This window comes from Staurois parvus, unplaced genomic scaffold, assembly GCF_062004578.1.
Source record: "Staurois parvus isolate SC_StPar_1 unplaced genomic scaffold, SC_StPar_1.0 ptg000086l, whole genome shotgun sequence".
NCBI lineage: Eukaryota > Metazoa > Chordata > Amphibia > Anura > Ranidae > Staurois > Staurois parvus.
This window is the reverse complement of record NW_028317882.1, coordinates 987,501-1,013,969: the sequence shown is the minus strand read 5'-3', so window position 1 is coordinate 1,013,969 and position 26,469 is coordinate 987,501. Positions and strand designations below refer to the sequence as shown.

The 26,469-nt window shown below is 39.7% G+C and overlaps 1 protein-coding gene across 3 annotated transcripts in view; it reads right to left on the bottom strand.

Annotated features, from left to right (window-relative positions):
- Window positions 1–19,962: 19,962 nt before the first annotated feature.
- LOC149468462 (protein regulator of cytokinesis 1-like) overlaps window positions 19,963–26,469 on the bottom strand; it is a 74,086-nt gene continuing 67,579 nt past the window's right edge. For all 3 annotated transcript variants that reach the window (XM_089669964.1, XM_089669967.1, XM_089669968.1), the window contains one exon: window positions 19,963–24,764. In XM_089669964.1, the coding sequence (XP_089526090.1) occupies window positions 24,696–24,764 (69 nt within the window). In that variant the 3' untranslated portion in view covers window positions 19,963–24,695. The remainder of the gene's footprint in view (window positions 24,765–26,469) is intronic.

Here is a 26,469-nt window from a genome sequence, read left to right as displayed (position 1 = left end):
CCTTTCTTAATGCTCTACGCAACTAGCCTCTTTCTCTGAATCTTCGATACATCTGTGTAGCTTCAGAATGAAATTGAGTTTGTTCCGTGCAGTTTCTTAGAATCTGGAGAAACTGACCCATTGGTATTCCTTGTTTAAAAGATTCAGGGTGGTGGCTACTGGCATGTAATAAGGTATTTGCTGCAGTTTCTTTTCTAAATGTCCTTGTGATTAACTGATTTATTTTGATTTACACAGAGAGGTCCAAAATGGAATCTCATTATGGTCATAAAAGAATATTCAATTTGATATTCCTATCATTCTGATTCAATTGAGTCAAGCAACAAGGGAACAACAAGGGAAAGACACAAGAAGAGACTGTAAGTCAAAATATTCCCAAAGTAGTAAAAAACATGGATCGAACAAGAAGCCACAAGAACTACTTGTTACTCAAAATATAACATCCCAAAATGAAAATGATCTAAAAGTGATTGGACTTATCTAAATTCCACCTTCAATTGAGACAAACTATTACAAAAAGGGTTTCCTTTTCACCCTCAAACATAATGTGCTTATTTGAGGTGTTTAAAGATCTAAATTTATTTCTGCATAAAATTTTGCTCAGAACCTCATTTAATCAAAATAAATCCCCTCAAAACCAAACACAGACTACGGAAACTGAAAGACAAGAATTAAAAGATTTGATAAGCCTTTGGGAGGAGGGGGCAGATTGAGGAAGTAGATGAGGATATAACATCAAAATGGAAAAGAACATCTAGATTAAAAGCAACTTCTAAAAAGATGCCTAATATAAGTGAGAATAACTGGCTTAGTCTTTTTCTTGACCTGGTACACTCCGACTTATTAAAAACTAATTGGGAAAGAAATTGTCCTGACAACTTGACTAAAGTAGAAAGAATTGCTCTTGATGAATTGCAAAATGCCTCGGATATAGTCATCAAGAGAAGTGATAAAGGCAGCAACATGGTCCTGATGGACAGTACAGACTACAAATATGAAATCAGAAGGCAATTAACCACTTGCCCTCCTTAGGATTTACCCCCCTTCCTGACAAAGCCATTTTTTGCGATACGGCACTGCATTACTTTAACTGACAATTACACGGTCATGCAACGCTGCACCCAATTTAAATTTACGTCTTTTTTTCCCCACAAATAGAGCTTTTTTTTGGTGGTATTTGATTGCCTGTGCGGTTTTTATTGTTTACGCTATAACAAAAGAGTCAATTTTGAGAAAAAAAACAATATTTTTTACTTTTTGCTATTAAACATGTCCGGTAACAAAATTAAAAAAATCTAATTTCCTCAAATTTAGGCTAAAATGTATTCTGTTACATGTCTTTGCTAAAATAATATCTCAATACATGTAAAGTAATTGGTTTACATGAATGCTATAGCATTTATAAATGGCAGTATAGATACTGGAATTTTTTAAAAATTTTACTAGTAATGGTGGCAATCAGCGACTTATAACGTGACTGCAGTGGGCATTCTGACACTGGAGGGAACTGACTTGGTGTCACTGACATCCCCAGTGACACCAATAGAGTGATCAGTGCTAAAAAAAAAAGAAAAAGCACTGATACTGTACTAATGGCACTGGGCAGGAAGGCGTTAACATGAGAAGTGATAAAAGGGTTAACTGTGTGCTGGGTGTGTTTTACTATGGGGCCGTGTGTTAGTGCTTCACTGTAATCACACTGCTTTGGATGGCAGTGCTGTGCACAGCCATCCAAAGCAATGTGGACGAGCTGACAGGGAGGAGAACTGTTTTGTTTACAAACAGTTCTCCTCCCCGTTGCAGATGCTTGGCAATCACTGGCCGGGACCAGGAAATGCAAAGTCACGTATATATAAGTGATTTTGTGCATCTGTGCCGCAGTTAAGCGATTCCAGTTATGCGAAGCAGTTAAGCAATGCCAATACCTAAGTCAAGTTGCCAGAAAAACCCTTGTAAAAAATTGTGGATGTTTTAAACCGTAAACTAACCTGGGCATTTAAGGTAAATTTGTTGACTAAACAGGAATATGATTTATTAAAGGCTGATGTATATAATATTCCAACCTTTTATGTAATCCCTAAGATACATAAAGATCTCTTGAAACCACCAGGAAGACCTATAGTATCAGCAGTTAATGGTCCATTAGAAAAAAAAAGGTATATACCTTGATGACTTGATCAAAGATATGGTCACTGCCTTACAATCCTATGTAAAAGATACTAGAGATGTTCTATCCAAATTAGAAGATATGCAAGTTGCAAAAGGAATTTTATTGGTTGGTATCGACGTAGAATCTTTGTATACGTCAACCCCACATACTTGGGGTATAAAGGCAGTTGCCTATTTCCTTGGGTTACATTATCCAGATATGAGAGCCCAAAACGAATTTATCTTGGACCTTCTTGAATTTATGCTCTCCCATAATGGTTTTCAATTCTTAGGAGTGAATTACCAACAAATCTGTGGCACCTCTATGGGAGCCCAATGGGCTCCAGCGTATGAATGCCTTCATCTGGGACTATGGGAGATAGAGAATATAATTTCTCGATGTGTTGCAATGGCTGAGGTACATCGATGATATTTTTATGTTATAGAGTGGGACTGAAGACCAACTTAAAGAATTCTTGACTGAATTGAATCAGAATGATAGGAATATCAAATTGAATATTCTGTTATGACCATAATGAGATTTCCTTTTTGGACCTCTCTGTATCATACAAAGTAAATCAGTTAATCACAAGGACATTTAGAAAAGAAACTGCAGCAAATACCTTATTACATGCCAGTAGCCACCACCCTGAATCTTTTAAACAAGGAATACCAATGGGTCAGTTTCTCCAGATTCTAAGAAACTGCACGGAACAAACTCAATTTCATTCTGAAGCTACACAGATGTATCGAAGATTCAGGGAAAGAGGCTAGTCGCGTAGAGCATTAAGAAAGGCCAAATCTAGAGTTTTAAAAACAGAAAGAGAAGATCTCTTAAAAAATAAAAGTAAAGATAATATAAAAGAACAAATGGGACCAGTCAGGTTTATCCTAAAATTTGGCCAACAATGGAATGATGTCATGAATATTCTAAAAACCCATTGGCATATTTTAACTGTTAACCCCACCATTTCAGACATAGTTGGTACTAGACCTCAAATGGTGGCCAAAAGGACCTCTAATCTAAATGATCTACTAGGAAGATCAGAATTTAAAAAGTATCCAAAAGACAACTGACTAACTAAAATGGCAAGAGTGCGGGGTATGAATCCATGTGGCCATTGCCACATTTGTCCCTTTGTAGAGAAGTGTCAACTGTTCACCAATGCGGACAAAACAAGGACCTTTGAAATTAAGAATTTCATCAATTGTTCAAGTAGTAAGGTCATATATATGCTGGAATGTACATGTGAGAAATACTATATAGGCAAAACAAAAAGGTCCTTGAGGGTTCACATTGGTGAACATATAAGAGATATTAGGAAAGATCAAAGTAGAATTGAGAAGGAAAGGAAAAATCCTTTGGCACATTTCATGGAGGCACACCATGGACGGATGGAAGCTTTAAAAGTAAAAGGGATCTTTTTGTTAAATGTATCATCTAGAAGAGGAGACTTTGATAAGGTTCCATTACAGAAAGAAAAATATTGGATTTATATATTGGGAACGTTAATACCACAAGGATTAAACACTGAACTAAATTTCAAAGTTTTTCTTAACTGGTTGCTGTCCAGCCACTGGGGAAAAACGTCCACAAGGTGGCACTGCTGGGCAAAATCACGTTTTAAAATGTGATCCATGCTCCCAAGGTTTTCGCGGGCAGGGGGGGGCGCGCGCGCCCCAGCCGACCGTGGGTGTCACCATTCGATCCCCGAGGTAACAATCATTCGATTTCAGCCAGTGATGTCTGGCTGAAGTTGGATGATCGGTCTCTGTCCTATCCTGTCCTGTGTTGACAGTTACACAGACAGGATATGATGTAACTCTTCTCTGGCTGGGCGCATAACGTCCCAGAGAGAGAAGAAGACATACAAAACGTGAGTAAAACAGCACATACCTACAGTTAGAACACTCCTAGGTCACATTTAACCCATTGATCGCCCCCCCAGTTAACCCCTTCACTGCCCTGTGCACAGAGTTTTACTGATCACTGTATTAGTGTCACTAGCGACTTCCGATAGTGTTAGCGTCAGTTAGCGCCCCTCCCAGATAGCGTCAGATTGCCCGCTAGTACACCAGTAATCACATCTAACCCCTTGATTGCCAGGAACACACTCACTTGCATGCTAAACCTCCATTGCTAGTATAGTGTCTGATTGGATCAATATCTTTGATCAGATCAGCGCTATACCAGCGTTCACATTACTATAGAGCTCCCAAAAATGCAGCGTTAGTGGGATCAGCCCTGACACCTGCCAGCACCTGCGTTTAGCCCCTATGCCCCCCCTTCTCCCCCAGGAAGTGCAGTGTCAGTAGATAACGGTCACTTGATACATTACACACAAAACCGCAGTGTTCCCATAATCAGGCCTGATCTCTGTTAGCATTTGTCGGTAAATTATTACCCTGACAGCCAGGTGCTTTGTTTCGTGAGTCGCACTAGGTACCTATAAATTTAGTGGCCAAAATGTCCAAGCAAAGGTACTCTAGTGAAGAGGCCTACAGGATTCTGAGCATGTCAGGTGAGAGCGAAGGGGAAGACTCACTGACAGAATCCACCTCAGAATACGAACCTGTAGACAGCAGCGGCACCCTGACAGTTAACTCAGACGACGGAGAAGAGGTCCTTGCTAAGATCAGGCGTACCCGACCCTATTTCCAGGTTGCTGAGGTGGTACAAATGCATGATGACTCTCATATGCAGCAGAGTGCCAGTACTAGTGCTGCGCTACCTTTTGGTGAACTGGCGAGCACCAGTGGTCTAGTACGTCCTGGTCTTATACATACCAGCACTGCAGTATCACTTGGTGACGTGGCGAGTCCCTGTGCAGTACAAGCTGGTGTGGTGGTTAGCACAAGTAGTGTCCCGCGGCCACCAAGAATTTGCACACAGGCCTGTAGAGCCCCTAGTATCCTTCAGGATGTGCTTGCAAATCCCGATTGGCAGCCCACAAATTCTGAAGCACACTTACTTCCCCCATTCACTGCCCAACCCGGAATTAAGGTGGAAACAGCAAATTTAAATACTCCCCTTGATTTTTTTGAGCTGTTTTTCACAGATGATCTTTATGCATTGATTGTGGATCAAAGCAATTTATATGCACGACAATTTATCGCCGCCAACCCAAATTCACACCTTGCCAGACCATTCCCATTACGGTTTCCGAATTTAAAGCTTTTTTGGGCCTAACCCTCAACATGGGCAATAATAAAAAAAAATGAATTGTAGTTGTATTGGTCCACAGACCTGCTTCTTCGCATATCCATGTTCTCTGCTGCCATGGCCAGGCATAGATATGAGACGATATTGCGTTTTATGCACTTCAGTGACAACACACTCAGTCGTCCTCGGGGTGACCCTGAATTTGACCGGCTCCACAAAATTCGGCCCCTCGTAAATCACCAAAAATTTGCAGATGTGTATACTCCCCATCAAAACATCTGCATCGATGAGTCCCTCATTAATTTTTCTGGCCGCCTTGCATTCAAACAGTACATCCCCAGCGTGCCAGAGTGTATAAGACCTGTGAGAGGGCAACAGGCTATACATGTAAGTTTTGGATTTACGAGGGAAAAGATAGTTATGTGGAGACCCCCGGATGCTCAGACTACATGGGGAGCAGTGGCAAGATAGTTGGGGACTTGGCGTCATCCTTTTTCCATATGGGGTACCACTTATACGTGGACAATTTTTATTCAAGCGTGCCACTGTTTAAACATTTGTTCAATCTTGAAATTTGCGCATTTGGCACTGTGCGACCTAATCGCCGGGGCTTCCCCCAACAGCTTATAAATACCCATCTTAGAAAGGGGGGAAAAAGCCTGCTTGAGAAACAAAGAATTGCTCGCAGTGAAGTGGAAGGACAAATGGGATGTTTTCGTCCTGTCTTCCATTCACGCAGATATGACCATCCAAATTGCCACGGCAGCTGGTGTTGTTGAGAAGTCCCTCTGTGTCCACTACTATAACCTTAACATGGGAGGGGTGGACTTCAACGACCAGATGATGAAGCCGTACTTAGTTTCCCGAAAAGCCAGACGCTGGTACAAAAAAGTGTCTGTTTAGTTATTTCAATTGGCTATACATAATGCTTTTGTTCTTTACAAAGCAACTGGACATAGTGGATCCTATCTAAAATTCCAGTTAGAGATCATCAGGGCCCTTTTGTATCCAGAAGGTGCTATGCCCCAAACCCCCAACCCAGATGCAGTTAGCCGGCTGCATGAGTGGCATTTTCCCGATGCCATTCCTGGTACCCTAACCCAAAGAAGACCCCAAAAAAGATGTGTCTGTAGCAGACATGGAATTAGGCATGACAGCTGCTTTTGTTGTCCCTCCTGTCCTGACCAACCTGGCCTCTGCGTCAAGAACTGCTTCCGCCTCTACCATACACTAATGGACTATTAGTATAGGGTACATAACGGCACAGTTCAGGGCACATTTACACAGGGTCTCGACAGATGTTAGGTAGTCAGAAAACTGGCATTTGGAGAGACCCTATTATCTGTTTTTAACAAGTTAAAAGTTTGAAAAAAAAAGTTCAAATAAAAAAAGTACAAATCCCCCCAAAAATTAAAAATTGTAAAAACCAAAAATATTTTTTTCGTTGCCATTTTTGTTATTGTTCTACTTTTACTGTTTTTTTTTGTTACTGTTTTATTGTTAACCTTTGCTGTTTGCAGGAATGCTTTCAGCTGCAGCACTGACCTATTTATTCTGACAGCAACAGGAACTTGCTCTCAGAATATACATACTGTAAATCAGTGTGGGCAGCGCTGTCGGATAAGATTTTTCATCCGCAGTTAAAAAAAAAAAAACAAAAAAAAAACATATATGCCGAAGCATGGGGGCCTGGGGTGGCCAGTGGGTGAATGGCCCCTATGCTTCAGCATATATATTTTATATTTGTTGGCACATTTCATGTGTGCCCACCATTAGAAGTGGGTGGATGAAGGGAGGATTTCTAATGGTGGGCATACCACCATACACTTTTCCTTGCAGAGATATTTCAATTATAAAGTTGTTTTATTGACTGTTTTATTGTTTACCATTGTTGATTTCTTTGCAGGAATGTCAAACTGCAGCACTGACTTGTTTATTCTGACAGCAACAGGGTCTTGCTCTCAGAATATACATAAGTAGATGTGTGCAGTGCTGTCAGATGGGATTTTTCATCCGCAGTTAAAAAAAAAAAAGAGCATATATGCCGAAACATGGGGGCCTGGGGTGGCCAGTGGGTGGATGGCCCCTATGCTTCAGCATATATATTTTATATTTGTTGGCACATTTCATGTGTGCCCACTATTAGAAGTGGATGGACGCAGGGAGGTATTCTAATGGTGGGCATACCACACACTTTTTCTGGCAGAGATTTCTTCTTTTTTTCCATTCAGCCCACAGGCTGCATAAAGAAAAAAAGAACATAGCATATACACCCAACAAGGACCAGCGACGTACTGGTACATCACTGGACGTTGAATGGTTATACCAGGGTGATGCCTGCAGCCATCATCCTGGTATCGTTTTTTTTTCAGCCGGCGATGGGCTTTCATGTAAAAGCAATCCTAGTGGCTAATTAGCTTCAAGATTGCTTTTACAAGCAGCGGGAGAAAATGCCCCCCTCCCCCGCTGCCTTCCACAGCCTTCTCGGGCAGTCCCCAGCCATTGGGGAAACCTGAGAATGCAGTCGGTGTTTCTGCCAGCTGATCATAGAGCTGATTGCAGACTGGAATGGTGCCAAGCATCTCTATAGTCTAAGAAATCAGAAGCTACGTGCATTTCATCACTTCAGTTGCGCAGGATATAAACAGCACCATTTGTAAATTGGGAAAGCATCTGATCACACCGATCTTGGTGAGATTAGATAATGTAAGGGCAGAGGAGATATCTAGAGTATGATAGACCCCAGATTTCTCAAAAAAGAATATACAGTTGCAAGAAAAAGTATGTGAACCCCTTGGGATTACGTGGAGTTTTGCATGAATCGGGCATAAAATGTGCTCTGAACGTCATCTAAGTCACAACAATAGAAGAACACAGTCTGCCCAACATAATACTGCACAAACACTGGATGTTGCCATGGTTTAATTGCACATAACATGTAAACATTCACAGTGCAGGGAGGAAAAAGTATGTGAGGGCCTAGCTTAATGACTTCTCCCAGAGCTAATTGGAGCCAGGAGTGAGCCAACCTTGACTCCAATCAGTGTGATGATATTGGATGTGTTGCTGACAGCTGTCCTGCCCTTAAAAAACACACACCTGTTTTGGGTTTACTGGTTTCAAGAAGCACTGTCTGATGTGAACCATGCCTCGCAGAAAAGAGCTCTCAGAAGACCTGCGATCAAGAATTGTTGACTTGCATGAAGCTGGAAAGGGTTACAAAAGTATCACCAAAAGCCTTGATGTTCATGTGTCCACGGTAAGACAGACTGTCTACAAATGGAGAAAGTTTAGCACTGTTACTACTCTCCCTAGGAGGGGTCGTCCTGTAAAAATGACTGCAAGAGCACAGCGCAGAATGCTGCATGAGGTAAAGAAGAATCCCAGAGTGTCAGCTAAAGACCTACAGAAATCTCTGGCACATGCTAACATTTTTGTTGACACATCTACAATAAGGAAAACATTAAACAAGAATGGAGTACATGGGAGGACACCACGGAGGAAGCCATTGCTGTCCAAAAAGAATATTGCAGCACGTTTGAAGTTTGCAAAAGAGCCCCTGGATGTTCCACAGCACTACTGGCAAAATATACTGTGGACATATGAAACCAAGATTGAGTTGTTTGGGAAGAACACACAACACTATGTGTGGAGAAAAAAAGGCACAACACACCAACATCAAAACCTCATCCCCACTGTAAAACATGGCGGAGGGAGCATCATGGTTTGGGGCTGCTTTGCTGCCTCAGGGCCTGGACGGATTGTTGTCATTGATGGGAAAATTAATTCTAGAGTTTATCAAGACATTTTGCAGGAAAACGTATGACCATCTGTCCGCCAACTGAAGCTCCGCAGAGGATGGGTGATGCAACAGGACAATGACCCAAAGCATACAAGTAATTCAACAAAACAATGGCTGCAACAGCACAGAATACGCCTTCTGGAGTGGCCCAGTCAGAGTCCTGACCTCAACCCGATTGAAATGCTGTGGCATGACCTTAAGAGAGCGATTCACACCAGACATCCCAAGAATATTGCTACACTGAAACAGTTTTGTGAAGAGGAGTGGTCCAAAATTACTCCAGATCGTTGTGCAGGTCTGATCTGCAACTACAGGAAACGTTTGGTTGAGGTTATTGGTGCCAAAGGAGGGTCAACCAGTTATTAAGTCCAAAGGTTCACAGACTTTTTCCTCCCTGTACTGTGAATTTTTACATGTTATGTGCAATTAAACCATGGCAACATCTAATGTTTGTGTAGTATTATGTTGGGCAGACTGTGTTCTTCTATTGTTGTGACTTAGATGACGTTCAGAGCACATTTTATGCCCAATTCATGCAAAACTCCACGTAATCCCAAAGGGTTCACATACTTTTTCTTGCAACTGTATGACAATGCCCATTGAAGTTATAGGGGATATTTGAATTCCCTGTGATAGCATTAAAAGTGATAAAAAAAAAAAAAAATAAAGGGACAGTGTAAAAATAAATAAATCAGAATAAAAAAAAAAAAAATTAAAAAACAAAAGTACTCTCGCCCCCCCTGTGCGCACCTGCAGTCGTGAGCGTTGACCCTGTGCCAGTATGGATACAACAGTTGAACCATGCGTGTGAGGTATCACCACAAACAGATCAAGGGCAGTAATTATAGCTCTAGACCTCCTCTGTAAATCTAAAATGGTAGCTTGTAAAGGCTTTTAAAGCGTTGCCTATAGATATTAAAAATGTATGCAGTTTGTTGCCATTGCACGGGGTATGCGCAATTTTAAAGCATGTCATGTTTGGTATCTATTTACTCAGCATAGCATTATCTTTTATATCTTACCAAATAATTGGCCAATATAGTGTGTTATTGTGCATTAAAATTAAAAAAAGTGTATACTTTTCAAAAAATTGCATTTGAAAAATCATTGTGTGAGTACTATGTGAGATAAAAAATTGCAGCACCCACCATTTTATTCACTAAAGTGTCTGCACTAAAAAAATATAGAATATTTGGGGGTTCAAATGAATTTCCTAGCAAAAATACAGATTTTTTTAATGTGAACAAAAAGTGTCAGAAAAGGCTTGGTCTTTAGGTGGTTAGAAGAGTGAGTGATGTGTGGCATAAACTTCTAATGCTGGGCATAAAATGCCCCCACCCCCCAAAATGACCCCTTTTTGGAAAGTAGACACCCCAAACTATTTGTTGAGAGGCATGTTGAACCAATAGAATTTATTTTTTTACCACAAGTTTTTGGAAAATGACAAAAAAAAAAAAAAAGACATTTTTACACAAAATTGTCCTTTAAATAATTTATTGCTCACACATGCCATAGGTATATGTGGAATTACTCCCAAAATACATTCTGCTACTTCTCCCGAGTATGGGGGTACCACATGTGAGAGATGTTTTGGCAGTCTAGCCAAGCACAGGACCCCAAAATCCAATAAGCACCTTCAGGCTTTTAAAGGGCTTTATTTCCTCATTACACTTCCTGACTACCTATCACAGTTTCGGAGGCCCTGGAATGCCAGAATAACAAACCCCCCCCCCCCCCCAAATGACCCATTTTTGGAAAGTAGACACCCTAAGAAATTTGATAAGAACCATGGTAAGTATTTTGCAGATCTCGTTTGTTGCCACCAGTTTTCGGAAAATGAAGAAAGAAAACAAAAACATTTTTTTTTCTTTTTTATGTTTCAAAACCTTGTGAGAAAAAATGAGATCTGCAAAATAATTACCATGCCTCTTTTTAAATTCCTTGGGGTGTCTACTTTCCAAAAAGGGGTCACTTGGGGGGGGGGGGGGGTTTGGTGCTATCCTGGCATTTCAGGGCCTCTGAAACTGTGATAGGTAGTGAGGAAGTGAAATGAAGAAGTTATGCACCTTCAGGCTTTCAAAGTGTTCATTGGATTTCAGGCTCCTGTATGTGGCTAGGCTCCCAAAAAGTCTCACACGTGGTATCCCCATACTCAGTAGAAGTAGCAGAATGTATTTTGGGGTGTAATTCCACATATAACAATGGATTTTGTGAGCAATATATCATTTAAGTGACAACTGTGTTTAAAAAAAAAAAAAGTCATTTTCCAAAAAGTTGTGGAAATAAAATAAATATTCCATGGACTCAATATGCCCCTCAGCAGATAGCTTAGGGTGTCTACTTTCCGAAAGGGAGTCATTTGGGGGTGTTTGTACTATCCTGGTATTTTAGCACCTCAAGAAATGTGATAGGCAGTCAGAAAGTAAAAGCTGTGTACATTTCAAATTATCTATACCATAGATTATAGATGCTATACCTTTCACACAAAGCAATCAATATACACTTATTGGGAATTTTTTTTACCAAAAACATGTAGCAGAATACATTTTGGCCTAAATTTATGACGAAATTTGAGTTTTTTGGATATTTTTTTATGACGAAATGAAAAAAAATATTTTTTTCAAAATTTTCGGGTTTTTTGTTTTGTAGCGCAAAAGACATGTAGCAGAATACATTTCGGCTTAAATTTATGACTAACTTTGAGTTTACGATATATTTTTTATAGCCGAAAGTAGAAAATATAGGTTTTTTTCAAAATTTTCACGTTTTTTTGGTTTATAGAGCAAAAAATAAAAAATGCACAAGTGATCAAATACCACCAAAAGAAAGCTCTATTTGTGTGAAAAAAAGGACATCAATTTATGTACAGCATTGCATGACCACGCAATTGTCAGTTAAACTAGTGCAGCACTGTATAGCAAGAAAATGGCATAAATTTCAGTATCTATACCATAGTTTGTAGACACTATAACTTTCACACAAAGCAATCAATATACACTTATTGGGATTTTTTTTTACCAAAGACATGTAGCAGAATACATTTTGGCCAAAATTTGACTAATTTTTAGTTTACTATATATTTTTTATAGCCAAAAGTAAAATATACTGTTCTTTTCAAAACGTTCGTGTTTTTTTGTTTATAGCGCAAAAAATAAAAAGCGCACAGGTGATCAAATACCACCGAACGAAAGCTCTATTTGTGTGAAAAAAAGGACGTAAATTTTGTTTGGGTACAACATTGCATGACCGCAAAATTATCAGTTGAAGTAGTGCAGCGCCAAACAGCAAAAAAAGGACTGGTCATTAAGGGGGGTAAATCTTCAGGAGTGCAAAAAGTTGAGTTTCCTCTTTTTTCACTAAGGTAAATAAACTTCATTCCCTTTGAGAAGGCTAAAAACAACATCTAATTGCAATGCATGTTTCTCTCCCCCTCCCCTTGATTTCCTTTCTTCTTGATAGGGTCTTTGCAGTCTATTTTAAATTGTTTTATATTGTAACGATGGCATCTCAACACAAGAGGGTGCAATGACAGGTCCATTATGTAAGAGACAGGGTATATAAGGAAGTGTAAGACTGTCCCATCCCAGTTCTGATGAAGTCAGCAATGATTGGCAGACAAAACGTGTCAACTTAGTGATGTCATCATGTCTGGAAGTGACGTATGCTGGTATCTCCATGCTGGATTTCATATGGTGGGTCGAAAGCCAAGTTACACGGCATATCACTTGGAAGTTATTCCTGCTAAGCACCAAGTAGGCACAACAATAGCTGCGATTTGTGGCAATGGGAAACAGCTCTATATTGGAAAGTGAAGCATCCATACCTTCAAGTGGATGTATTGCAGTGCTTTGACTGGAGGTGGTAGTAAGAGACTACTCCAACTGAACCGATGCATTCGGCTATGGTCTTATGCTTGAATCACCACTATCCTTGTTCATTATATACTGCATTGGACTTCCTTGTCTCAATACACCTATGCTTATTCTTTCCTTAATGTGCTGTCTAAACTTCTCAATCTGAGTGGTCACTTTGTATTTACGTCATTGCATAGACAGCTCTGAGCTTCCTCCTATAGAATGCCCATTTTGAATGATCTGATTGATCTATTTACACCGCTGCTTTATTTCTATTGATGCCTCATCATCCACGAATGGAGGTTACTAGCAGTGAGAACTAATACGGAGACTTTAATATCTACTATCTCCACACTGTCATACTGTAGCTATTGGAAGCAAGTGCTTAGAAGATGATCATATCGATATGTTATTGATTGCATGGTGACTTGATTCAGTCTGATGTGTTATTATTCACGTTAACTCATCCTCTACCAAGTCCCATGCACCTGGACATTTGTAGAATATTACCCTTTATTGTCTCATTTGCAATTGTTCATGATTCCTTATTCCTACATTCAAGCAATGCATGTGATTATATTTTGAATTCCTAGTCAATTTGATGCATAATATTGTCTACCAGCTACGTTACAATACAGACGTATTCTTTTAATACACTCACTTATTGTTTTTGACTGCGGTTTGTATGTTCACCTTGCTAGAGCAATGTTCTTCAAATGATCTTTTTGATTATACACAAAGTATTTTTTCAATCAATTTCATCTCTATGTTACTCTGCTTGGGTAATTAATACTACAGAGTATGTACAGTCTGTCCTTTATAGCTGTTTTTTTATTTACAGTATGTTCAGCTTTCCTGAGCTTCAAGTTTAAATATAAATGGAGTAAAGAGGTAAAGTGGTACTAAACACACAACAGTAAAATCAGTCTGTATATGCAGCAAAGCATGCTTATCATACTCACTGTGGAACCTAAGGGGTTAACCTTCTGTATTGTGTAAAAAGGCTGTTTGATCCTGACTTCTCTGATCCTCCCCTTCTTCCAGTGTTCCCCTCTCGTCTCTTCATAAGACATATCATGTGGAGACAACTCTGCATATGCTCAGTGGTCATGGTCTCACTGTTCAGGGTTGAACAACATGGCTCATCATTTAACCCTTGAGACGGAGGACATCGTGCGGTGAAGAGAACAGCGTGAGGGAGTGCTCCGCATTGAAAGTTAGTATTGCAGACAGAACGGTTTCGTTTTTTTCCCCCCAACATAGTCTTGAGATTCAATTATAAAATATCCTTATTAGGACTTTAAACACATCCTCTGAAAGCTCTACATGTTCCTATCATCATTCTGAAGTATAACAATATCTGAATAGCTCTTTGAATTTACAACTGTGCTCCCACCAGCAGTTTTGTGTTACATAGTAAAAAGCCTTGGTTAGATAATCCCTGTTTCCCCATGCTTTCTGATTAATTTTGCCTTGTGCATCATAGTGTTCAATGATTCATCTAGAGTTAGAAAAATATTTTTCTGGGATGCCCTTTCACCCATAAGAAGTGCTCAGGAAATAATCTTAGAATTTGCCACATCTGCAGTAAACTATATTGAATTTCACTCTGGGTCTTCTTGGACTTGGACACAGATTGTAGATTTTGCCATCTCAGCAGATTGCCATATTGTCCATACAGAGTGGCTCTAGCAAGTAGGCTCAATTGAAAAAAGTTATAGTGGAAACAGAACAGGATTCAGTATCCTTCTATATACTCTATTTACAATGTTTTCCTGTGCCTCAGAGAGCACATGGCTGCAAAATAGACTGAAATCTGTTTGCATAACCCTGCCTTTAGAAACTGAGGAACATATTGTAGTCTACTACACCATTCTAATGTGTCTTCCTCATTTACAGAATTAAATCTTCCTACGGTATGGAAGCTGTGCAAGTATTAGAGTTTGTGTATTGAGCTTTGTTGAACTACAGCAGTGGTCTCCAAATTGTGGCCCAGGGGGCAGAAGCAGCCTTTTGCTTACTTTTATCCAGCCCATGGGACACTATTTTCAGCCACTGATACCAACAATGAAGGGGTAGAACTCCTCCCAATGACACCAACGAAAGGGCATTGTTTATCCTCACTGACGTTGGAACCTTTTCTATCCCCAATGGCCTAAATCTGTCCCCCTGTAAGTCTGAACGATAGTAAACTGGCACTTTGTTCAGAAAGTTTGGAGACCACTGAATGACAGGAACTATTTCTCTCATAATTATTCTGCTGCTGCAGTTGCTGAGCTATGAAAGACTGTGCTTAATTCCTCAGTTGTAAAAAAAAACTTGCCTTTTCTGCATAATCTTTGCACACAGACACAGCTACACTGCTCATATTTGCATCAGCATGTGACCAAGAATCTCAACAGTTTAACTCTTTGCAGTTAGATGGTGAGAAACCTTCTCTTCCACCAAGATGAAGCTGATTTAAGCAAGCAGGAATATCTTCTAGAACCAAAACGTACAGTTAAGCCTTCCTTGCAAATAAAAGCGTTATGAAGCAAAGGAGGCAGAAATGACTACTTATCTGACCTGTGGGATGAAAAGTATGCAATGCATCACTGTTGCTGATGAAACCGCTTATGAGGTAGTGCAACTAAAGAGTCCACTTGCAAAGTTAAAGGGGCCCATATGAGCTAAAATAAATTATGTGAAAAATATTATTTTCTTATAAAACATTAAAACTAAAGAATCTATGTGAGAAGTAAATAGCCCTTTCCAACTTTACCAACAAAACAGGCCACAGAGGACAGGATATTACAACTGAATGAAATTGTGTCCTGAAAGCCCTTGTCTTCCAAACTTTCAAAGGGATCCTATTGATCACCAATGCCCTGCTCACAGCAATCATCTCTGAATTCATGGGTATTACGCCCGGAGGCAAAGGCAGAAGGGGGGAAAAAAAATAAATAAAAATCACTGCTTAAGGAAATAGCCATGAACGCACAAGCAGCCCAGGTACACATGCAAGCAGAAGCAGTAACTACTCAGGCATTTTCACGTGCAGATGCACAAGCAGCTCAGCCAGATGCATAGTTGGAAGTAGTTCAGAAAGAAAAAGAGGAAACAGCAGCAATCAAGTGAGGAAGTTTGGAACAAGCTGCAGAGGAGGAAGTCCATCATTCCACCCTGAGTCCATCTTATGAACCTGCAAGACAGACTTTGCAATTCATCCTTAAGCAGAACAATGACAATTCAATTTCACAGAAAGCATCTGATCCTAAGCAAGACACTGCAAGTCAGTGAAGCACCTCGGACACTCTTCTGCTTCCCAAGTTGCAGACACATCATTCAGCAACCAATGAGACATCACAGACCTTCCTGAGCAATGATTTCCAAATGGGCTTGGCTCAGGAGTGTTGTCTAGTCAAGGAACCTGACTTAAGAGGCCCAGGTTCTTTAGCCTTGCACTTTTCCCAAACCTACAAAATTTGACAAACCACCATAGATGCAATAGCACTTTGCAAGGCTGCACTTGCCAAGGAAAAGAATTCCATAAAGAGGGACTCAAATTTTTTGTCCACAAGGAGCTTAAAACTGGTAAATCATTTACTGGTACTGTAAGGGTTCACAGCTAGGACTGCCTTTTGTTGAAGCTTTCCTCTATTGGGTATTGTTGCTATTGCATAAACCACTTAGGGGTGCAAACAACTTTGTGCAAATGGGCACAGTCCTTGTGCAGATCCTCTTCAGTATGAGAATGCAACAAAAAGGACTAGGCTGGCCTGGGTGCTTTCCAAGACCCCAGCCCTGTCACCCTAGGCCTTGAGGGTTCCTGTAGTGACAGCTTCAGATTTCTACAGACCATCCTTGTGAGGAAACTCACAGTAGTCCCTTGAATTTGAGAAACATTTGAGGCCAGTATGTCTGCCTTGGAGGAGTCTGCCTCCTTGGACCATTCCTCAACTGCCTCCTCCTCTTCCAACCCCAGAAAGGGTGGGAGGGGAAACTCACAAAGCAGCTCCTGCAGTGAAAAGGGACCTAGACCATTTTATGGTCATCCTGCCATAAACAATTACAGATATCCGCCAGTTGTTCCGGCACAGTAGACAATCCACACCGGCACTGAGCCAGAGGCTCTTTTGTGTTCCATGCTGGGCAGCGTGTATGCATCCAGTGCCTAACAGAGTGGCTAACAGACTGAAAACGCAGCAGCACCCTCTAGCAGTGCTAGCCGACCTGGACCTTGCAGCTCTCAGCATGTTGGAGAAAACTGCTGACTGCACCCAGGAACCCCCTGAATATGACTGGCAGGGGAACGGGAAAGGGGAAACCATTGTGTCATTTTTTACCAAATCTTGGCCAGACTAACCTGCAAGGTCTTCAGTGACTGGTCTCTGCTGCAGACCATGGCTCCTACCAGCTAACTACAAATGTCGGATCCATTGCATATTGCACCGTACAGGCCTTCCCCATTCTTCTCACTTAGGGTTTTGGGTACAGCCCCTTTAGTGACATTAGTAGGGACTGACCTGAATGACGTCCACTCCTCTAAAAATGCATAGACAAGTCCATCACCTATGGACACTAGTATATAAAGGAGAAAAAAAGAAATCACAGAGGCAATGCTGGGAGAGTAGGAGAAATTATGCAACGATGAATCAAGTTTTGATATTTGCCAGTATACAATCACCTGGAGGTGAAGCATATCCCAGTGTTCTAAGAATAAACTCTCCTGTGTCCTGTAAAGTACAATAAAAGTGGAACTTTACTGATAATTTGATAAAAACAAATAATGTTCTTCAGCAAGAAACATACAGCACATACTAATTTTGGTAGCATAATTATTAATGTAAATTGCCTCCAGCATTGCTCCGGTTTCTGAATAGAAACCAATCAGTTTACAGATTTTATTGCCAAAGCCTAATTGAACAAGCTGAAGTTAGAATCTGATTGGATACCATACACAGCTGCACCAGTTTTCATAAATCTACACCATTATGTCCAGATTTTTGCCTAACCAAGAAGCAAACAAGTCCACATCCAGAGTTCAACGACACTGATATATGGAACTTCCACTTAGAGAGACCATTCTCTAGGTCATGGTGTCTGCTGAGAGTCTGCCTGTCAGTTCTTCACCCCAGGAATGTGTACACCACAGCTGTGGCATAGTGTGATTTAATTTGGACCAGAAGGCAGGTCAGAAGTGAGGTGCAGTGAATTAAATCAAAGATGTTGATTTGGAAGCGTGATTCCTCTGGAGGCCAACAACCCTGAACAGAGGACCCAGAACTCCCCACCAACTCAGAACGCCAGTGTTCCTCATGACAATCTTCCATTGTAAGCCAACTATGGTGGCTAACAATGTAGGAGACAGAAGCCACCATGGACACAACTTGGGTCCCTGATTTAATGAAATCCGCTTGCCCGGAAAGACTCGATTTGTCCCATGCCACAAGATTGTTCTTTTTCAAGCAATTTAAGTGGAACTGAGCAAATGGGATACCTTCTAAAGTGGATACCATCAATCTCGGCACTCGCATGCAACTTCGTAGAGGGAAGGCCAACAATGAGATTGAAGTTGTCAAACCTCACACTGCAGTTCTGTCCACTTCTCCTTGGGCAGGAATATATTGGTTTGATGGGTATCCAGGAAGAGGCCCAAGTACTTCAAGCTTTGTGATGAAATCAGAGATTACTTGTCAATGTTCAGGATCTATACAAGCATGACTGACACTGAAGATCAAGGTTGTCTGTTCTCACAGCAGCAATTTGTCTAACTATCCAATTAGAAGAATCCTAAGGCAGAGAATGCCCAGGACTGGAGCAGAAGCAGGACAGAAGAGATAGATCTCAAACTGACAGACACCCACTGTGAAATGAAGGCATCACCAATGACCTGGAAAGATGAAATTGTGAGGATACACATCCCTTATGTCGATGGATGTGAAGAAGTCTCTGCACTGAAGGGAGGCAACAACTGACTGAATAGAGTCCCTCCAAGACTTCTGAGAACATATAAAAGGCGTTTAGAGTGGTTATAAAGGTAACGCCATTTTTACATGAATGCATTCCCTCCATTAAGGTAAAAAACTGTTTACCATTTGCTGTGGCATGAACTGTTAGGGACAAGGAATTATTTTTCTTGGCATTTCCAATCTTCTCAAATCACAATAAAGGTTGCATATATCATTCTTTTTGCAATCTGCTTTTAAGAAAAATATATACTAGCACAGACAACAGCCCACAGGTATGGCTCTTAAAATAAACGCCAAAATTTCAAAACCACAGTGTTTTTAGAAGTACAAGAACCCCTTGACTGCATAATGCATTTTATCACAAAAGTGAACATAGCCGTTCATTAAACGGTACCAAAAGGCATTATGATATGCTTGCAGATTCTGCTAATCCAATATTTTTGCTGTCAATGTACATTGTGCCTTCTGTTATCTCTTATTATTTTAAAATGCAAGTTTACCTTTCAAAGAACATAAAAAGGTGAACTCTCACCCTCTCTTGATAGTGCCACTCTCTCTCTGATCACTCCTCCTGACCATACTGTGTTTCAATGCTAGGTCTGAAACAGGATGCATTTCAACACCTAACAGATTTCCAACAGGTGGCAAGCCCAACTCATAGCAAAGACATAGCAGGCCACATGCAGCCTGCAAGTTGGGCAACAGGATGACAATGTGTGCTGTATTATCCACTTACATACAGGAGCACAAACAGCAAGTAAGGAAATCTTAGACCAGTGTCTTATGCTGTAATCTCTATTAGCTTGGATAGGCCCGATATCTGGGTCGACCTGACTTCTCCCACCTGCCAGTGCATAGCAGGATGGAAAGGATGGTCACTCCAGTTTTAGGACAAAGCCTTAAACGAATGTGAAAATAAGGAAATGCTGTACAGCATGCTGGCGAAGAAAAGTAGGGGGTAGGGAATATATATATATAAAAAAAAAAAATAGATTGCTGAAAACATATGAGTTCAACATATGAAAAAAATGACTGACCACAATATATGAACAAGTATACACTTTAATTAGACAGAAAATCAGTATAAAAAAAATGTAAAAGAACAAACATTTAAACATACAAAATACACAGCTCTAGACAAACGATTAGTTTTAGAAAGAAATATGTACACATGCATTTGGCAGTTTTTGACTTTTTGAAAAACCTTTATGTACAAATATTGTTATACATAGCACAGATGCAACTTTAGTTTTATGGTTTAGATTGCATACATAAATGCATAAGACTTTGAGAATGATCCACTGTGGCCCTGGTAATATATGCTCTACAGCAATACCATAATTTCATGCTTCCTAAATTTAGGATACATGTACTGTAACAAAATCCCAAGAGTGAAAGCTGAGCTAAATCCAAAGACTGTGAATACTGCTCAGAAACCATATTGATCACAGAAGCAGAATCACAAAATAGACTATAAAATAGCAAAATTTTAAATGCCAATATAGAAGGTACTTAATGATTAATGAGCAGTGTTCCATAAAATGACAGACACAAAAAAGCTCCTAAGAATTTACCACTGTGGCAATATAACAGTACTTGGAAAATACGTTCATTGAGGTCTTCAAACTTTAAATATTTTTCTTAGATCAGTTTAGATATTTGCCTTTTTTCCATTGAGGCTTATCATTTGAATCAAGATGGTTTTGTAAACAAGGGTATTTATACACTTATAAAACCTGATTTTAAAGCTTTCAAAGAATCGAATACACTCACCTACTGGATAAGAAACCTGGTTTCGCCCTACTCCTGTCTTTCATGCCTCACTGCTGGCCAGTTAGGCTGACCAAACGTAACAAGCCACTAGTGAGGCTTAGTAAAATGAGTAAAAAGCACTATAGGCCCTGGAAGTAAATTGCAGTGCACTGAGTCACCTACTGTGCTTCTGAGAAAGGTGCCTACTTTTATTCTCACTGCACTGGATTAGACATAATAAGTGGTTGTAAATGCTGACCTCTCAAAACAGACCAATGTCACTGACAGCATTGTTATTTAAGTTACAATGTTAAATACATGAAAAATCACAGAATACTTTATCTTTAAACATCTATCTGCAGTTGCATGACCACAAATCCTCTGTGGAATAGACATACAGTTGTGACCAAAATTATTCAACCCCCAATGCTGTAAAGGGGTTTAGGGACTATAGTGTACATTTGGAATTGTATTCAGAATCAAATCCTACAAGGACGTTGTAACTACCCAAATGCAACTAAAATGACATCAATTGTTTATGTAATACAGTAGTAAATGGTTCTTATGTGGTTTCTTCATTGCCACAATTATTCAACCCCTTAAAGACTACCACTCTGAAGAACAGAGGTTCATACAGGTGCTTTCCATCAGGTATTGAAAACACCTGTGGATGTCACCGAGCAGCAATCAAGCATAATAAGCACCAATTAGGCAGCTTTAAAATGACTGTGATACTCAGCTCCTTCTAGACATTTACTGGTGTGGTTACAAACATGGTGAAGGCAAGAGAATGGTCCAGGAAGACAAGAGAAGAGGTGATTTCTCTTCACAGGAAGGGCAATGGCTATAAGAAGATTGCAAAGATGTTAAACATACCAAGAGACACCTTAGGAAGCATCATTCGCAAATTCAAGGCAAAGGGCACTGTTGAAACGCTACCTGGTCGTGGCAGAAAGAAGATGCTGACTTCGACTGCTGTGCGCTACCTGAAGCGTAGAGTGGAGAGAAGTCCCCGTGTGACTGCTGAGGAACTGAGAAAAGATTTGTCAGATGTGGGTACAGAAGTTTCAGCCCAGACAATAAGACGCACACTGCGTAATGAAGGCCTCCGTGCCAGAACTCCCAGGCGTACCCCCTTGCTGTCTCCAAAGAATAAGAAGAGTCGACTGCAGTATGCCAAAAGCCATGTGGACAAACCACAAAAGTTGTGGGATAGTGTTCTGTGGACTGATGAAACAAAATTAGAACTGTTTGGGCCCATGGATCAACGCTATGTTTGGAGGAGGAAGAACAAGGCCTATGATGAAAAGAACACCTTGCCTACTGTGAAGCATGGTGGAGGGTCAATCATGCTTTGGGGCTGTTTTGCTTCTGCAGGTACAGGGAAGCTTCAGCGTGTGCAAGGTACCATGAATTCTCTTCAGTACCAGGAGATATTGGATGGAAACGTGATGCAGTCCGTCACACACCTGAGGCTTGGGAGACGTTGGACCTTTCAACAGGACAATGATCCCAAGCATACCTCCAAGTCCACTAGAGCATGGTTGCAGAGGAAAGGCTGGAACATTTTGGAGTGGCCATCGCAGTCACCAGACTTAAATCCGATTGAGAACCTCTGGTGGGACTTAAAGAAAGCAGTTGCAGTGCGCAAGCCTAAGAATGTGACTGAACTGGAGGCCTTTGCCCATGAAGAATGGGCGAAGATACCCGTAGATCGCTGCAAGACACTTGTGTCAAGCTATGCTTCACGTTTAAAAGCTGTTATAACTGTAAAAGGATGCTGTACTAAGTACTAAGATTGAATGTCACTTGGGGGTTGAATAAAACTGATAATGCTGTGAGCACAGAAAAGACATTTGTGGTTATTTCATTATAACTGTTATGTTATATTTGTCTGACCTACAAGTGCCTCTTTAATGTAAATGTAAGCAAGATGACTGAATGATCAAAAGCAATGTCAAACTGGCCAAAACACTCAATTTCAGTGGGGGTTGAATAATTTTGGTCACAACTGTAGCTGTAGAGATGGTGGGTGTGAAATTCAGGAGCTCTGATGTTACAGCTCAATGTGAACTACTGCCCACTGGGACTATAGTTCTCCTGCCTGCTAGAGTAAGTTCTAACACTTGCTGGCAGGAAAATGACACCATGTCTCCCCTTGTGCATAGCAAGATGCGTTATTTTACATATCTAATTAAATAGGGAAGAAATGGAGTGCCAACAATGCTGTCAAGAATAGTCATTAAAGGCATCAGTACAGCATAGTTGGCCCTAAACCAAAACTCATGAGAACTGCAAATTGGCAAGATCAACAGGTAAATTAAAAGTATACATAAAAATTACAACTAATGTCTAATATGAACATTAATGAGTTATTATTAGGTATAAAGCACAGGGAGAATAACATTTTGTGACTAGAACTTTGCTTTCAGGTTTGCTTTAGAGTGAATTTCCAAATAAATACATGTACAGCAAAATCAAACAGAAACAAAATGGCCCTGGCAGAGATTCATGCAACTCTGCACACCACAGATATAAAAGGAGACATTTCATTTTCTTGTTTTCAGCAGTGAAACTACTTATGCTTCCAAGTAATACATTTGACAAAAATAACAGCATCATTACCTTTGTCTATTAAGCAGGGAGGTATCTTAAGAGGTAGTAAGGCTGTAACAGGAACCTTCTGGTTTTGAAGCGTGGTGAGGTGTGTGAATCACAAGAATTAATGACTTAAATGAATCCTTTTGCAGGTTAAAACAGTTTATAAATATTTGTGTTTCCCTGGAGCTCCACTTTAAGCCAAATCATAATTATTGAATTTGTATCCTTAGGGTTGATTTACTAAAGGTAAGTAGACTGTTCACTTTGCAATTGCAGTTGCTCCAGAGCTTAGTAAATGAGGTAAAGCTTCACTTTACGAAGAATACCCAATCACATTAAAGGAAAAAAAAACTGCATTTTTGCTTGCACAAATGGAAGTCAGCAGAGCTACCCCTCAATTACCAAGCTCTGGTGCAACAGCACTTGCACAATCTGTTTGCCTTTAGTAGATCAACCCCATTGTGTCTTATGAACAGTCGAGTAAATACTTCTGCACTGCTGCACAGACTCTTGACCACTGCCCAACACCGCACTGTCATCTAACATCTACAGGCCCCTTAACAAATGCATCTCAAAGGCTAAATGTAGGCCTTGTGTCACAAAAAAAGCCTTTAGGATTTCAGATGCAGGTGTTCCATCTTATTGGGTAGAAGGCATACAAGGTATGAGATCACAGTGACATACTAACCAATTGTTACAGTGGTTTTGTGCCATGATGCTAAAATCCCAAAATGTGCCCTTGTTCTCTGTCCCAACAGTCTGTTTACAAGAAAAATGCATATTAACTATGTGAATAGGCACATTTTAAGTTCTAGCCCAAATATTGAACATCACTGCCCTAAGAGAAAGGCAAGGGATAAACAAAACTAATCATGAGTTGAAGGCTCTGTTACAAGTTTTCCTACACACACAGTATTTAAAACTATGGAGCTTGGTAAGAAAGTGATGCCATTTCATTTATAAATGACAATGATGGAATAACTTGGGTAACACATTTGTTTTTCTCTTTATTTCAAATACACTAAATAAATACTGCGCATTTCATATTGTACAGTATTAATAGTAGTTGTATCTTTGCATAAATACAGCTTATATGTACACAAAAAAGTTGGTTCAGTAAGACCATACTAAAAAAGGGACACAAGTTAAAAAGAAAGCATATATACAATGTTGACTGGCTACTGAGACCTTTGTACAAAAAAATGTTTCCACTGAAAGGTCACATCTCCTTAAAATAAACAAAGCAAAACAAAAAAAAAAAACCCTCCATTTCATGGTGAAAAACCTGGGCCTGCATCTCCATGTTTGGCAAATTCACAAAATGGTTGTGTAAATAGACAAGTGCACCTTAATAAAATAAAGCCCACATTACAAGCTACAATTTAATGAGTGCATTGAGAACCTTCAAGAAACAATATTAAAAATTACAAGTACTCATTTACTGTGGAGTTAAAGATGGCATCCTTACTGAAAGACTTCTTGCAGATCTCTTCCTATTAAAGAAACAAAAAAAATTGTTAAAATGAATATGCAATAGCCTTTTCAAACAGATAGCAATAGGAACATATTAAATGCCTACTCCCTTTCAGCATTACAATAACCAAAAACAATTTGAATGTTTGTCTTATAAAAATATATTAAAGCGGAACTTAACCTTATCTGAGCACCACAAACCCAAAACGCTATTTCATCCCTTTTTATTATTCAAAGCAAACTCCCCCATCTATCCATGTCTCCATGCTTTATTTTGTTGAGAGCTCGCTCTGAAAAACACTCCCTAGCATTTCTAGCTGTGGCCGTCTCGGTATTTACTTCCTGGAATCCACCTGCCCTTAGCTCAAACATGCAGACAGGAAAGCATGCTTAGGTTAGATAAACCATTTGCCAGGTGAAAAAAAATTGTCTATGAAAACCCACTAAAATGATGTCATAGTTAATGCTAATTGGGGGAGTAAAGTTCAGTTTTAAAACTACATCACAGCAGCATTAGAAAATCCATATTAAAAAATGAAGGATATACTGTATTTATCACATTAACATGTTGCTAAACACAAAAGGTTATTTTTACCTTAATGCACTATCTGCAAGAAGGGAAAAAACCTATCACTGCCTGTCTCCCCCACCATCTCTAAACTTTTATCCAAGTCCTGTCACAATCCAGTACTGTCCAATCCACAGCATTTCCTTGCCTCTAAACTCCCCTGAATGGTAGCCTATGTCTCCCATGCACACATAGGCTTTTAGCAGTGTTTAGTGGCTGGAGGTGTTAGAGGCAGTAAAAAAAAAAAAAAAAAAAACCCACTGCCAGTGCCTCCAGAGTTTCGCCTGATGCTGCCAAACGAGTCTAAGCACTAAGTGCATTTAGCACTTGAGGATTTATTCATTTTAATAGCCAGAATAAATTAACGTCCAAACTCTTGTAAATGCATCTAAAAGCTTTAGACACTTTTACAAGTGTCAGGGTTTTTTCCTGCCAAAATGCTGCTGCCAGGAGGAAAGACTTCTATGAGAGTATGCAAAAACACCTGTATCGTATGTAAAAGTGTAAAAGAAAAAAAAAAAAAAAAAGTTTAAAAATGTAAATGTATTTTTTTTTTTTTGCATACAGTCACTAGTCAGTGTCCCTGATCACTGCCACACCAGTTATGTGATGATGCTGTACTGCACTGGTGACCATATATATATATATATATTTATTTATTTATTGAAACAAAAAATAAATACATTTTAATTTCTTACATTTTCCAAAAAAATTGTGACAAAAAACTTCAACTTAAAAAAAATACCATTCCTCTTAATACCTTGGACTGTCACCTTTCCGAAAAGGGGTCATTTGGTATTTGCACTGGCATTTTTGGGACTCAAGAAATGAGACCGCTATTATATCAGGATTGATCAGTTTTCAGATATATATACACCATAGGTTGTAGACTAAGTTTTCTACGGACTAAACAATACATACCAATTTGAGTTTTTACCAAAGAAATGCAGCAGTATATATTTTGGCCTAAATTTATGAAGATTTTAATTTGCAAAATGTTATAACAGAAACAAAGAAAAGCATGTTTTTCTTCAAAATTTTCAGCCTTTTTTTATTTAGCAAAAAAATAAACACTCAGTGGTGATTAAATACCATCATCAAAAACTGATAACATTTCCATTTAGCTACGGTGTTGCAGGACTGAGTAACTGTCAAAG